This window comes from Chrysochloris asiatica, unplaced genomic scaffold (genome assembly GCF_000296735.1).
Source record: "Chrysochloris asiatica unplaced genomic scaffold, ChrAsi1.0 scaffold00138, whole genome shotgun sequence".
Classification (NCBI taxonomy): domain Eukaryota; kingdom Metazoa; phylum Chordata; class Mammalia; order Afrosoricida; family Chrysochloridae; genus Chrysochloris; species Chrysochloris asiatica.
In genome coordinates this window covers 1,241,361-1,257,403 of record NW_006408656.1, presented here as the reverse complement: position 1 = coordinate 1,257,403, position 16,043 = coordinate 1,241,361, and the positions used below count along the sequence as shown (strand labels likewise).

At 39.7% G+C, this 16,043-nt stretch overlaps 1 protein-coding gene across 1 annotated transcript in view; it reads right to left on the bottom strand.

Moving 5' to 3' along the window:
• The window catches only part of GTSF1 (gametocyte specific factor 1), a 22,368-nt gene extending 15,187 nt beyond the window's left edge, over nucleotides 1-7,181 (bottom strand). The window contains exon 1 of the mRNA XM_006869923.1: nucleotides 7,139-7,181. Within this exon, the coding sequence (XP_006869985.1) occupies nucleotides 7,139-7,154 (16 nt within the window). The 5' untranslated portion in view covers nucleotides 7,155-7,181. The remainder of the gene's footprint in view (nucleotides 1-7,138) is intronic.
• Nucleotides 7,182-16,043: the final 8,862 nt, after the last annotated feature.

Below are 16,043 nucleotides of genomic sequence, written 5' to 3'. Positions count from 1 at the left end.
ACATCCACTTTGGTCTTTTCCTTCTTTCTTGCTTTAATGGTCTTTTGCTTTCTTCTTGTATGATGTCTTGATGTCATTTCACAACTCTTCTGATCTTCGGTCATTAGTGTCTAATTAATCAAGAATATTCTTGAGATGGCCTCCTGGTGTGGTGCTGTAGGATCAGCACTGGACTGCAAACCACAAGGTCAGCAGTTCAAATTCACCAGCTGCTCCTCAGAAACCATATACAGAGTTGCTGTGAGTCAGTACCAACTTAACAGCACTTTAACAACCTTCTTGAGATAATCTCTACATTCAGGTGGGATAGGTTCAAGGTCATATTTTGGCTCTTATGGGCTTGTTTTGATTTTCTTTAGCTTCAGCCTGAACTTGCATATGAACAACTGATGGTCTGGCTCCACAGTCTGCCCCAGGCCTTGTTTTAGCTGATATGATGGAGCTTTTCTAGCATCTGTTTCCACAGGTGTAGTCAATTTGATTTCTGTGTATTCCAGCTGGTGAAGTCCATGTGTATAGATGTCTTATGTTGTTTAAAAAGGTATTTGCAATGAAGAAGTCAGTGGTCTTGCAAAATTCTATTAAGCTATCTCCAGCATCATTTCTATCACCAAGGCCATATTTTTCAACTTCTGATTCTTACTTTTTGCTTCCAACCTTTGCATTCCAATCACCAGTAATCATCAATATATCTTGATTAGCATGTTTGATCAATTTCAGACTGAAGAAGTTGGTAGAATTCTTCAATTTCATCATCACTGACTTGGTGTGTAAATTTGAATAATAGTTGTATTAACTGGTCTTCCTTGTAGGTGCATGGATATTATTCTATCACAGTGAGTGTGGTAATTCAAGACAGATCTTGAAACGTTTTGACAATGACTGTGACATCATTCCTCTTCAATCTGTCATTCCTGACGTTGTAAACCATGTGACTGCCAGATTTAAAGTGGACAATACCAGTCTATGTCAGCTCACTAATGCCTAGCATATGGATGTTTATGCATTCCATTTTATTTTTGACAACTTGCAATTTTCCTAGATTCATACTTCGTACATTCCATGTTCTGATTATTAACGGGATCTTTACAGCTGTTTATCCTCATTTTGAGTTGTTCCCGGTCAGCAAATGAAGGTCGTGAAGGCATTACTTCATTCTTGTCATCACGGTCAGCTCTACTTTGAAGAGGAATTCTTCCCCAAATTTTGAGTGCCTTCCAACCTGAGGGGTTTTATCTTCTGGCACTCTTCATCATGTTGCAATATTCAATATTCTGGTGCTATCTGACAGTGTTCTACTGCTATTCGTATGGTTTTCAGTGATTAATTATTCGGAAGTAGTCCGTCTCTCCTTCTTCCTAATCTGTCTTAGTCTGGAAGCTTGCCTGAAAGCTGTCCACCATGGGTGACTCTGCTGGTATTTAAAATATCTGTGGCATAGCTTCCAGCAGTGCAGCAACACAGAAGTCACCACAGTACAACAGACTGACAAGAGAAGTGGTGGTGGTAATGATAGCTTCCTTCTATAATGCTTTACACTTTTTGGTCTCTGGTAATTTAGTTCTAATACAGTCTAGATTAATACTTTTAATAACAGAATGTATGAGTACATGCATTCCTATTGGAAAAAATGCAAACAATACACATAAAATGAAAGATCCCTTTGGGTCTTATTCAATCAGCTTGCAACCATGTCAGGGATAATTTGACTTATCAAACCTTTTTCTATGCATGACACATACATAAACACACACACATACGCACACACACAGTTTGCTGTAATAAAGTGTTGTGGAGTTGGTTTGACTCACAGTGACCCTGAATAGGGTTTCTGACACTTTTAATCTTCACGGGAACAGAAAGCTTCATCTTTCTCCTTAATGACTGGTGAGCCTGAACCACCGACCTTGTGCAATCCAGTGTTCATCATATATGGAGTCCTAGTGTGGCACTGCAGGATTATGCACTGGACCACAAGAATGGTTTGAACCGCAAGGTTGGAAGTTCAAATCTACCAGGTGCTCCTCAGAAATGAACCTACTCAATGGCAACACACATACAGGTGTAGTGAACTATTTAATGTCTTTTGTCATCTTAGTAATTCCCCTCAAACAACTCTGTCTGATGGGTCTGAGTAAGAGAGGGTAGGAGAAGATAATAATCATTAGACACGATTCAGCTGTAGATGTTAACAGAGTTAATTGTAATTGTAAAAACTTCAAAGTCTAATGTGGGTATAAATGAACCATCTCAGAAGTAGGAGGAGGGTATCTCACTACCATCAAAGAAGAGAAACCACAAGTAGAGCGTGCTCTTTGGACCCCGAGATCCCTGTGCACTGAACCTCCTCAGCCTAGGGACAAAAAGCAATTATACTGGAGGAGTGGCAGAGGAAGAAGAGTAGCAGCAGTAGCTGCATGCAATGAGTCAGAGCATGAAACAGAGTGGTGGGCTGCCTAGTCCATGGAGCAAGTAAGCCTGCATGACTAAGGGCAGGAGGCTTGTTTGCAGAGTGGGGTGTCTCCAGGCAATTAATTGGGGGAATAAAGTTTGCTGATTCACAGAACAAGAGTTGAGAGTCTTTAAGTTGAGGCTTATGGTGGAACTGTGTGTCCTAAAAACTGAAGACTAGAAGAGTTGTGAAATGGCATTTAAAACATCATACGTTAAAAAAAAAGCAAAAGGTCATTAGGAAGGTGAGAAGGAAAAGACAAAAATGGATGTCAGAACAGACTTTGAAACTTGCTCTCCAGCATAGAAATGCTAAAGCAAATGGAAGTGAGGGGGTACAAAAGCTGAATAGAAAATTTCAAAGGTCAGCTCGAGAAGACAGTCAAATATTGTAATGAAACATGCAAAGACCTGGAGTTAGAAAACCAAAAGAACATGCTCAGCATTTCTCAAGCTGAGGGAACTGATGAAAAAATTCAAGCCTCGACTTGTGGCACTGAAGGAACCTCTGGGTAAGCTATTCAATGAAGCAGAAAGCATCAAAAGAAGATGGAAGGAATACAGAGTTACTGTACCAAAAAGAAATGGTTGCTGTTCAACCATTTCAAGAGGGAGCATATGATCAAGAGACAATGATCCTGAAGGAAAAAGTTCAAGGTGCACTGAAGGCATTCACAAAGAACAAGGCACCAGGAATAGAAAGAATATAAATTGAAATCTTTCAACAAACTGATGTGGCACTGGAGGCACTCACTCATCTATGCCAAGAAATTTGGAAGACAGTTACCTGGTCAACTGACTGGAAAAGATCCACTATTTGTGCCCATTCCAAAGAGGTGATCCAATGGAATGCAGAAATCATCTGATAATATCATGATATCCCACGTAGATCAAGTTTTACTAAAGATAATGCAAAAATGGCTGCAACCATACATTGATAGAGAACTTCCAGAGGTTCAAGTCAGATTTAGAAGAGGATATGGAAAAATGGATATCATTGCTGCCATCAGGTGGCTCTTGGCTCAAAGCAGAGAATACCAGAAAGATATTTACCTATGCAAGCTATGGGTGACCTTGTGGAGAATGAGCACTCAGGAACACTTAACTGTGCTCATGAGGAACCTACACATAGACCAAGAGGCAGTTGTTTGACCAGAACAAGGGAACACCTAATGGTTTAAAATTAGATAATGTGTGCAACAGGGTTGTATTCTTTCACCATACTTATTCAATCTGCATGCTGAGCAAATAATTCAAAAAGCTGGATTATATGAAAAATGTGGCATCAGAATTGGAGGAAGACTCATTAACAACTTGCAATATGCAGATGATACAACCTTGCTTGTTGAAAGCAAAGAAGACTTAAAATACTAATGATGATCACAGAACACAGCTTTCGGTATGGGTTGCATCTCTATGTAAAGAAAACAAAAATCCTCACCACCAGACCAATAAAACAACAATGGAGAAAAGACTGAAGCTGACAAAGGCTGAATTTTGCTCAGATCAAGCATCAACACTCACAGAAGCAGCAATCAAATTAAATGACATATTGTAGTCAAATCTGCTGCACAATACCTCTTTGAAGTGTTTTTAGTTTGAGGACTAAGGTGTGCCTGATCCAAGTCATGATATTTTCAATTACCTTAAATGCAATTCCAAGTTGGACAGTGAATTGATGTGTTTGAGCTATGGTGTTGGCAAATATTAATAGTACCATGGACTGCCAAAAGAACAAGCCAATCTGTGTTGGAAGAAATGCAGCCAGAATGCTCTCTGGAAGCCAGGATGGCCAGACTTCCTCTGTCATAGTTTGGACATATTGTCAGGAGGGACCAGACCCTGGAGAAACATATCCTGTTCAGTAAAGTGGAGAGTTGGAGGAAAAAGAGGCAGATCCCCCGTGAGCTAGATTGGCACACTGGCAGCAGCAATGGGCTCAGGCATAGCAATGATTGTGAGGTTGGCCCAGGACCCGACAGTGTTTCGTTCTGTTGTGCACAGGGTCGCTAAGAGTTGGTACAGACTCGAAGGCATCTAACAACAACAACAAAGTGTGTCCTATGGGCATTTATCCACAGTCCGTAACAGTTTTTATAAAACTGGCCAGGCAGAGAGATAGAGGCCTGGCTCTGGGCATGGCAGAGCAAAGGCCTTCCTGACTGGACAACTGTGTTATGAACATTTCTGACCCTAAATTGCAACTTGCTAACTTCCCTAATAAACCCCATAATTAACTATGTTGTGTTGAGTTTTGGGTGGCCATTCAATGAATTATGGAATCCAGCATGAGTAGAGTGCTGTGGGAGAGATGGCTGGTGTCACCCCTGCACACCGGCACATATACAAGTTTATCTGTGCATATACATACACATCTTGTACAACCAAACAAAACCCATTGCCATCAGGTCTATCTTGACTCCTAGTGACCTAATAGGACTGAGTAGAAGTGCTCCATAGGATAGGATTTCTGAGGGTACATCTTTACAGAAGCAGCTTACCTCATCTTGTTCCCTTAGAGTGACTGGTGGATTCGAACTGCTAATCTACTGAGCCACTAGGGTTCATTATAACCCACAAAAACACAAGGGGATAAAAGTTTGTGGAAAAATAGAAAAAAAAAAAAAAACCACCCAGAATTTTTCCACAAACTTTTTGAAGTCCCCTCACATTTTTTCTTAAATTAGAAAGCAATCTCTGTTTTTACTTTTCTCAGTGACAATTTTTTCCTAAAAAAATATTTTTTCTTAGAAAAATTGTAACCTAGGTGGACTGTTATAAATGCACAACCTCAGGGGCCCTATTCTAGACCTGGAATCTACAGTTTAGCATAGTCCCCCGTGTGATTTAACACCTAATGAAGCCTTAGGATAGAGAGTACTTGACCTTATGCACAAATTGACCTAGAATTCTTACCTTAATTTGATTCCTGAATCTAGTTCCTGAAGATCAACTTGTCTTGTGGCTTTGTTGTTGTGTGCTATTAGTCAATTCCAACTCACAGTAGCCCTTTGTAAGGTTTCTGAGGCCGTAAATCTTCACAAGAGCAGAAAGCCTCATCTTTTTTCCACCTTGCCACAGATTTTTTTTTTTCATATTGATCAAATTTTTTATTTTTTAAAACATGTTTTTGCATTTATAAGCCATGTTCATAGTTGTTGCTGTTGTTAGGTGCCACTGAATTAATTTCAATTCATAGTGATTCCATCTTTTTTTTTTTTTTTTAATGTTTTATTGTGAATTATGTGATAGTTTACATGGGAACCACAGATTTTTTTAAGCCCCTTTGTATTTTAAGAAAAACTGAAGGAGGCGGCTTAAGGAAGAACCAAGAGAATCATCTTTTATACAGCAATGATTCTCAAAGGGTAATCCTAAAGCCAAAGCACCAGCATCACCTGGAAATTATTAAAAGCTTGGTGTTGTTAAGTACCGTGGAGTCGGTTCCGACTCATAGTGACCCTGCACAGGATTTCCGAGGCTGTAAATCTTTACTGGAGCAGAGAATGCCTCATCTTTCTTCCGTGGAACCGCTGGTAGTTTCGAACTGCTGACCTTGAGGTTAGCAGCCTGATTTGTATCTACTACGCTACCAGAGCTCCTTAAAAGCTTGTTAGAAATATAAAATTTCAGATCCCACCTCTGCCCTCCAAGGAACTCTGGTAGTGTAGTGACCCTGTATAAGGTTTCTGCGGAGCGGCTGGTGAGTTTGAAACACCGACCATACCATGTGGTTCAAACTGACCTTGGGTCTAGTGCTTTATCCCATAGCAGGACTCCTCCTATAAAGTAGACTGGGGCTAAAATATCCTCTGTTGTTAAGTATCGCCAAGTGGGCTCCAATTCATAGCGGAGAGTTATGACTTTCAGGTTCCTTTTTCAGTTCCACATTTGTTTGACTCCAGGGCTGGCTCCCCTTAAGATTTTCAGTGCTACCTAAGGTTTCTGTATCACTTGAGAAATAAGAACTCTTCCCAGGATTTCTTTAACTCTAGAAACTCAATGTACATCAACTTTATTATATATGCTATATTATCCCCCAAATAGAGAGGTTACCATATTCATGCTTTACAAGGAGAAACAGGTGTTGAGTTTAAAATGCCTCGTTTAAAATAGTTTAAAACAGGCATTCTGAGAGTAGACTCCTGAAACCTCTGTGCCTTCACATACCTATTTAATTCACATTTCAAGTGTTTTATTTTAAATTTGGGCACTTTTGTATATCACTAAATGAGCACTGGTGGCACAGCTCAGCTGGTGGTTAAAGTGCTCAGCTGGGAACCGAAAGCTCAGAGGTTTAAAATGATCAGCTTTTCCTCGGGAGAAGGATATGAAAGTCTGCTTCTGTAAAGATTTACAGCCTAGGAAATCCTATGGGGGCAGTTCTACTCTGTCCTATGTATGGTATTGTTGAGGTCAATCGACTCAACAACACAGGGTTTTGGGTACCTTACCACAACAGACTTTTCTCTTCAGTAGTTTAAATTTAAATATTTTCCAACATGCTAAACATTTTACTGGGGGCCTGGTGTGGCACTATAGGATAAAGACTGGACTGCTAACTGCAAAATCTATGGTTCAAACCCACCAGTCACTCCTGGACAGCACTTAACAACAAACATCTTGTCAGATAGAAAATTACATGTAAATAATGACTTATTTTCTGAGAACAACAAGAAATACATACTGTAAGTTTCTTCCATGTTGGAAACGAAGGAGCTGAATCCAAGTGCTGGAGGAGAAAAAAATAAAGCCATGGTTCAGGGAATCAGAAATGAAATATTCCAAAGTTAGCACTAAGAAGTGAAGTCAAACTGGAATTGAAGTTACCCAACTTCAGTATCAGAAACCCTTAGATTCTGCTCCACCCTAATATTTCTTCTCCTTTAAAGCATTCTTTACTTCTTGGAAGCATTTTTTGGCATCACTACCTAATTCATATCCTTGGAATAAATTCTAGGATCCACCAATAGTTAAAAAAAAAAAAAAAAAAAATCAAATACTATTACAATAACCGATCACTATTTACCATTATTAGAAGTTGATGCTAATGATAGAGGTGGAAAACCAAGACCCTAAGAATACTATTTAAACATTTGGATAAACACAGAAACAGGGTACTATTTTAACACTCTCAAGTTCTTAAAAATACAGGGTAGGATGGGCAAGCTACCAAGCTTGGGAATTCTAGAGGTCTGTGTCCTGTTGTGGAGCTGTAGGATAAGCACTGTTAACTCTAAGGTCAGCAGTTCAAACCCACAGGCTACTCCTTGGAAACCCTATACAGGGTTGCTATGAGTTGGAACTGACTCCACGGCACTTAACAACATGTCAGGTAGTATATACTTAACCCATCCAACAAGCCTAGAGATGTTTTAGTTTGCCATTTCTTTAACATGATCAAGAAGTGCTATGATCTTTCCCTTTTTACCCTTTTCCAGTGAGGCTTCCTTCACCTCCTCTCCCCGAAAAGCTCCTGTGTTTTTAAAGACTTGGTTATTTCAAATCTCTCCAGTTAAAACTCAATTCTCTCTGTGTACGGAGAGAAAACTTCTGAATTTAATAAAACTTAAGCACTGTTCATTTTATAGGTAACAGCCATAAAGCAAGTCTGTAACAGAAATGTAAAAGACCTTTGGCCACTCACACAATTCCACCCCCCTTCACCCCATTCTATGACATAAGCAACCTTGGAACCTATGATGGGAAATCCAAGTGATCAGCTGGAACTCTTGTTTTAGGAAATTGCTTTCAGTGCCCATATGTTAATGACAATCATTAGTAAAAATGTCTTAAATAGTGACTTTTTCTTGACTGGATTGAGAAATCCTGACCTTTTTTGACTACTTTACTTATACGGTTGATTTCTCTTTCTTCAATAACAAAAAAAATAAAAGGCTTGAAGGGAAGAACCAAGTATTATGTTCTTTAATCATTTAAAGGAGTAATCTGAATTACATTCCTAAATTTGTAGGGTGCCAACATATAGTTTGGGGGCAAAGAGACTACAGGCACGAATTCATAGCCTTAAAATTCAGCAAGGTCTATTTCAGCACAGTATCTTCCGAATCTGTTAACAGGTGATTCTTTTACATCTTTATCTTTTTCTTAGTATTACAATGCGGTGAAATGGAGAAACCATGTGAAGTAGTCAAGTTGGGGGACTGGAAGAAGCCGGAAGCTAAACTAAAGTCTAAACTCTGTGTTTTCTTCTTTTAAACAAACAATAAAACCAGAGTCGACTTAAGCAATAGGACTAAAACAGAAAGTGGGGGAAAGCGGTTAACTTAAAACAGTATAAAAATGGATCTAGGCAGGCCCTCGAGTGGGCGATGGAGGGGAAAAGGCCGGTAGCCACAACAGCAACGCAAAGAACCCACAAGGCGGAAAACTATGGGCGGGAAAGAGAAGCCAGAAGGTTATTAGGTGGTGAAGATACATTAAACCGAAAAGACTGGTCTATCCAAGGCACTAAAGATGAAATTAAAGAGTTCGGAGGCTCCAAACCAGGGAAGGACTCCTCACCTACCTCAGTCAAGACACTCTGTCTCCACAATCACCTCCGCCCCACACTGGCGCCCCAGCAACGCTCACTTCCGGTCCCTGACGTTAAGGCGTGTGACCCCCACTTCCTGTGACGGGTAATCCCCGCCCTGGTCCAGAAACTGGAAACGTGGATCAGGGAGCACAACTTTGGGCTTTTAATCCTCTCCCACTTCTGGCCCTGCCCCTTTTAGCCCATCCTCCTACCATCTCCAAAATGATAGTGGCTGCGGCTTCGGGGAACTCCCACTTCTTTCCCCGACTTTGTGGGAGCCATTTTAGAAGAGAAGGAGTGGTTATAAGTGGGCTCCTAGGGAGGGAATGGGATCAGATGAGGTGGAGAACTTGGATGGAAAGAAAACCTATTAGTGAAAGTTGTCCAAAAGGAATGTAACTGAGATTTTTGAGGAGCGAGAAAAGGGGAGAGAAGATAAGCAGAACAACCAAAAACCAATCACCAAGGACAGACATATTGTATGTATCTTTTTGTTAGCATTTTATGGAATCTCAAGAGTCAACTGTAGTATCTGAGAATGCTTAGTAGGATGATAGATATTTGGTGGCCAGCTAACAAGGAGTTTTAGGGCTGGGGAGAAAGCTCACTGAGGAGACTGCACAAGAGTGCCAGAAAGCTGTAATTTGGTAGTGGAAAACCAAACGTATTGGGAGCTTTTGTTCTGGAAACTGATACCAAAACAAAAAATAATCCCCAAAGCAGTTCTTGTCACCAGTGTTAGAAAAACTGGCCCAAAAGTGAATAAACGTTAAAAAGTAGTTAAGTGCCATTCTGACTCAGAGCGACCCCGTATAGGGGTTTCTGAGGAGCAGCTGTTGGGTTTGAACCTCTGACCTTGTGGTTAACACTCCAGTGCTTATTCTACAGCACCACACCAGACTGCCAAACAGTGATGAGATTTTGAATTCATATTAAGAAAAAATTTAAATGACCTGAGCAGGCTTTATGGAGGAAAGGGACTTGTGGTTGTAAGTTAGTCAAAAAGGACACACACAGAAAGTGTTGCCACTCCAGGTAGATCTGGTGATATTTTTCAAAATCAAGAAAAAGGAGATCTGACAAAAAAAATTTTTTTTTTGCTGTCCAAGGTGTAGGAGATAATCTGGAAGGTTAGTGTGGGACTGAAATACGAGAATTGGAAAATTTAAAAGTTTAAGAGCCCCAATATTATTTGGAGACCCTATCCTGACAGCAAAAATGTAATGTAATGGGAGTGGTTAATCTTAGTTTTAACATGATTAATGCGCAGGGTCGCTATGAGTCGGAACCGACTCCACGGCACACAACAACAACGTGTAAACATTAAGGAGACCTGGTGGTACTATGGTTAAGCATTGACTGCTAATCAAAGTATGGGCAGTTTGCCAGAGAAAAGAACTGGTGATCAATTCCTAAAAAGGTTACAACCTAGGAAATGCTATGGACAGACTGCTTTGATCCAAAAGTTACTGAGTCAGAATTGACTGCGTGGCCCACACCAACAGTTAGTTAATATGTGGTTGTGCTCAAGTGCTTGTTTTTTAAATTGGCTCTTGAACTGAAGAGAGTGTATTTCACAGCCTCTTAATTCAATTTAAGACTCTAAAAGAAACAGGTGTTGGTGGAAGTTGAGCTGGGATCCATCTTGATGTAGGCTACTTGTTCTTACTCTTATCAGCACATTAGAATCATCTGGAGATTTTCAGAAATACCATGTCAGATTTCAAGACACACCCATCTCAGATCAATTAATCAGAAAGGGCCAGACATTGTTATTTTAAAAAAGCTACCCAGATGATTCTATTGTACAGCCAGTGCTGAGATCCACTGACCTAGGCACTCTTCTGAATTTACAAAAGCTATTCATTCACCTGAGTGGCCTGGATGATTCATACAGAGGAGCAAGCTGTTAATGTGCTTCTTGAAAGATAATTGCTAAGAATGGACATTTTATTGCAATCTCAGCACAGAGCATTTTAGAAAATGCTGCTGTTTTGGCAAATAAGTTTCAGATTGTTAGGAGATATTTAAAAATAATTTATATGAAATAAAAATTTCTGAGTTTCTTACAACATCATTTGTGCAGAATTGGTGAGGGGGGCTGTGCGATTTGAAGTGAAATGTGATTTTTCAGGCTTTAAACTGCAGTAATCGTGTGAAATTGTTGACACTGTTATTGTGACCCATAAGTATTTTTCATTCAGACACCTGCAAATTGAAATTTCAGAGGAAGAAAGATCTAATGGGTAGGGAGGATTGGAGTGGGAGGGGGGAAAGTGAGTACCAAGTCAGTTCCAAAGTTAGGCTTCACTGCGTTCAGGAATACCTTGTCAAGGTGACAAAATCCTCAATCAATAAAGCTGTTCCATTTAGCACCAGTGAACAAGCCTACCAACTTTCAAAAACAAAACAACTTGAATTTTGTGATTTTAAGATAAAAATGCACCACACATCTATTCTTAAACGCTTTGTTCATCCTTTCCAACCCAGAAAATTCCTGCTTTGTCTGAGATCCCTGCTGAGTTTTCATTCAGACTGTTTTTTTCCGCCAGATTGAATATATCTGAGAAGGATAAAAAAAAAGAGAAGTTAGGCTTTTACACAAGGGTCATTCTGGAAGTTAGCTGGGATTCATACCCTAAGCTCAATTTGATTCTTGCTAGTTCTTTCTGTGGATATGATATCTACCCAGGGATCCTAGCATTTATCCTTAAATTATAGATTATTTAAGAGTCCATAATTATTAGTTAAAAATAAAGACTGGACTAATGAGCAAAATGATCAGTACTCTAGTAGAAGATGACTTCTCAGCTTTCAGAATTTAGGGAATTTTAGTAGATTTGTTAGAAACTTTCATTGTTTCAGAAAGTCTCAAATTTTTGCTTATTAGAAGACTAAAATATTTTGTTGTTTTTGGCTTTAATTTTATCAACTGAATCATGGCTTTTTCATTTAATTAAGCATTCTGACTGGTAGTTAATTAAAAATCGGGAAATTATTCAATAAGCGCAGTTGCAAGATCTTTCAAAATGAGGAGTCTAGGAGAAAATAATACATTTCTTACAGGTGAGGATAGATTGGGAAGTACTGCTTTCGAGGATGAAAAATTGATATTGTTTACAAGTGTTTAAGTAGAGTGACTGAAGTTGACAAGAAGCACCAGTCAAGAAATCAAATGACATATTGCATTAGGCAAACCTGCTGCACAAGATCTCTTTAAAGTGTTCAAGAGCGAAGATGTCAGTGTGAGGACTAAGGTGCACCTGACCCAAGCCATGGTACTTTCAGTAGCCTCATATGCATCTGAAAGTTGGACAGTGAATAAGGAAGACAGTAGAAGAATTGATTTATTTGAGTAATAGTTTTGGAGGAGACTATTAAAAGTACCAGGGACTGCCAGAATAACAAACAAATCTGTGTTGGAAAAAGTACAGCTAGAGAAATCTTCTTAGAAGTCAGGATTCCAGACTGTGTCTCTTATACTTTGGGTGGATTATCAGGAGAGACCAGTCTCTGGAGCTTGGTAAAGTGGAGGGCTAGTGAAAATAAAAGAGGAAGACCTCCAGTGACAGTGGCAATAGGCTCAAGTGTGGCAACGAATGTGGTATTGGTGTAGGACCAGGCACTGTTTTGTTCTGTTGTGAGTTGGTACTGACTCGACAGCACCTAACAACAACAACAACAGGTAAAGTGACAAGGAAAGATGGTGGCTGGTGGCTGTGTGCCATGGAGTCAGTTCCAACTTTTAGCAACCCCGTACAGGGTTTCCGAGGCTGTAAATCTTTATGGGAACAGAACACCCCATCTTTCTCCCACAGAACAGCTTGTAGTTTCGAACTGCTGACTTTGTGGTTCGCAGCCCGATCGTAACCACTACGCTACCAGAGCTCCTTCAGGAAAGATGGTAGGAGCCAATAAAAACATAACTTTTTTTTGAAAAAAGAGCCCCTATGTGAACTTAAGGAGTCCTGATGCGGTGCTGTGGGTTAATGCGCCAGACTGCAAAGATATTCAAACTGCACAGTCGGTGGTTCAAGCTCACCAGCTGCTCCTCGGAAACCCTATACAGAGTCACTATGGGTCAGAACTGACTCAACGGCACTTAACAACAACAACAACAACAACAACAACAATGTGAACTTAGTGTCACAGTGTGGCACTGTAGGATAAGCACTGGACTGCTAACAGCAAGGTAGGTGGTTCAAACCCACCAGTACTCATTGGAAACCCTATATGGGGTTGCTATCAGTCAGGATTGACTTGACAGCACTTAACAACAACAATGGGAGCTTGCCAAGAAAAGGTAACATTCAACTCTAGAAAGTTAGAATAAGATACAGGATGTCAATAAAAACTAGTGGTGATGCTTTCTTTAAACATCTGTGTCAATGATATGTAACTAAACCACACTGCCTCCAATAATTGCAGTGTATTTGAGAAATCTGTTTCCTCTGATTTCCTTGACTTCTTTCTAGGTGAGTCCCTTCTTAGACACACACAAAAAATCACTCCTCAAACTTTGGTGTTGCCATCTAAGATGCAAATTGTAAGCCAAAGTTTCTTTAGTAAAATTCTTTTAAAAGCCGATTGCTGTCAAGTCAATTCTGACTCAGGATAACTCCAGGTGTTTTAGAGTAGAACTGTTCCATACCATTGCCCTTGTCTGTGAAAAAATCTCGGTAGCCAGTGTTCTCTTCTGCAAAAAGTCCTATCAAAGCAATTTATATTTATGGAATAGTAATAATACTTTTTGTGAAGCTGTAGGATAAGCACTAGACTGCTAACTGCACAGTCCATAGTTCACACCCACCAGCAGCTCCTCGGAAACTCTCTGAGTTGGAATGGATTTGATGGCACGTCACCACAACAAGATTTTTCAATTATAAAGTTTCTTCTTTCAAATTGTTTCGGTGTTTCTACTCTTACATTCCCAGAATGAACTTAAAAACAATTTTTGGGGGGGTTTCTCTTTTATGAAGGGACTATTAGGAGTACCGTGTTAGAGTTGGGGCTATGGCTAGGTCTGTTAGGCCTTGCACTTCGTTTAGTGTTAGGGTTATGGTTAGGACTAGGTTTAGTGTTAGCATTGGGCTATGGTTAAAAGTAAGGCTTGGTCTAGGTTTAGGTTTATTTTTATTTATTTCTTGAAGTCTACTTGATTTCCTCTTCATTTGGAAGTTCTGTAACTACATTCTTACCTCGGTTCACTTTGTTGTTTTTGTTGCAAGCTGGTATCTCTGGCTCCCTATTTTCAGGCTTGTAGATTTGTTGTACTCATGGTGTGAACTTTGGGGGGAAATTGCTAATCAGCATGACCTGGGAAGTTGCAGAAATGCAAATATCGTGGTGTGGCGCAATGGGTTAATGTGCTGGACTGCAAGGTCCGTGGTTCAAGCTCACCAGCCACTCCTTGGAATCCTGTACAGGGTCGTTAAGGGTTGGACCGACTCGATGGTACTTAATAACAACAACAACAACAACATCACAGACTTATGGAATCAGAAACTCTAGGTGCCCAACCATTGGTATTTCTGGAAGAAGATTGCCAGGCGTTTCTTCCAAGGTGCCTCTGAGTGGATTCAAACCACTGACTTTTGGTTAGTAGCCTTAGTAGTTGACTAACTAACTAACCATTTACACCAGCCACCCAAAGGCTAAAGGAACATTTGTTGTTAATTTCCTTTTAGTCTATTCTGACTCATGGTGATCCCATGAATGCAGAGTAGAATTGTTCCACAGAATTCACCAAGTGGGGACTACTTGAATGGTATAAAGGATTGATCTTGAACAAAACAGTTCTAAACTTCCAAGACTTACACTTTCCTGATCTATTATTATGAGGAATATCAAATGTTTAAACTTAAGGATTATTTTCTCTGTGAAGCCTTTTTCTAACCTCTGCCTAGTATTAAGCCTTTATGTTTTCTTGTAGTCTCCCTTTACTGCCCCTCCCTGTATCCCACCACTTAAAATAGGCTTTTATATCAGTGTTCTCAAAGTATGGCTCCCAGAACAGCAGCTTCAGCATTATCTGGGAACTGGGGGAAATGCACGTTTCTTTGGGCATTATCCCAGATTTAGTGAATCAGAAACTCTGGGGACGAGTTGCCTAACAATCTGTATTTTAACAAGCACTCCATATGCTTTTGATGTTGACACTTGATAAAGTTTGAGTCCTGGTGTGATGCTGCAGGATAAGCATTAGACTACAAGGTAATTTTCAAACCTACTGGCTGTGCCTAGGAAACCTTAGATAGGGTTGATAAGAGTCAGAAATGACTTGACGGCATTTAACAACAACACAACAACAAAGTGTGAGAGGAGTCCTGGTAAGATAAGCACTGGACTGCTTATCATAAGGTTGGCAGTTCAGAACTGCCAGTAGCTCCTTGGAAACCCTATACAGGGCCGCTGTGAGTCAAAACTGACAGCACTTAACAACAACAACAGCAGCAACAAAGTTTGAGAGCTATTACTCTAGTTGGAAACATGGACCAGGGCCACTACAGTGCTTAACATAGTGTCTCAAGCACACTGGGTACTTGACCATTTGACTTGAGAACACATACATTTTGTCAGTAGTTGAAGCAATTATAAAACATCTATTTTGTAAGAGAATCTGTATGAAAAGAAAAGACTAAAGAAATTCTTTCCCTGTTTTAAAACCTGAACATAAAAGGTCAATAGTGTATGGACGCATTACAAGATCGATAAAGATATGGAACAAACATAATAAGTTTTGGTATGTATGTAGGACATGAGTAATGGGCCTTAGCAATATTCTTACCCAAAGTTCATACTATGAAGAATAAGGGTGGAAACCCTGAAATATGATTTTAAGGAAGAAACTTTATAACTGATAAGTCTTATTACTATTTGATAAATATATTTAAATTGCCTTGGTAGGACCTTTTCCAGAAAAGAATACTAGTTAAGCAAGGTTTTTGTTTGTTTTTTTAAGTTTTTATTGTGAATTGAGTGGTAGTTTACATGGGAGAACATCAGTTTTATACTCATCGTTTCATTGCAATGATTACAATCCCCTCCATGCATC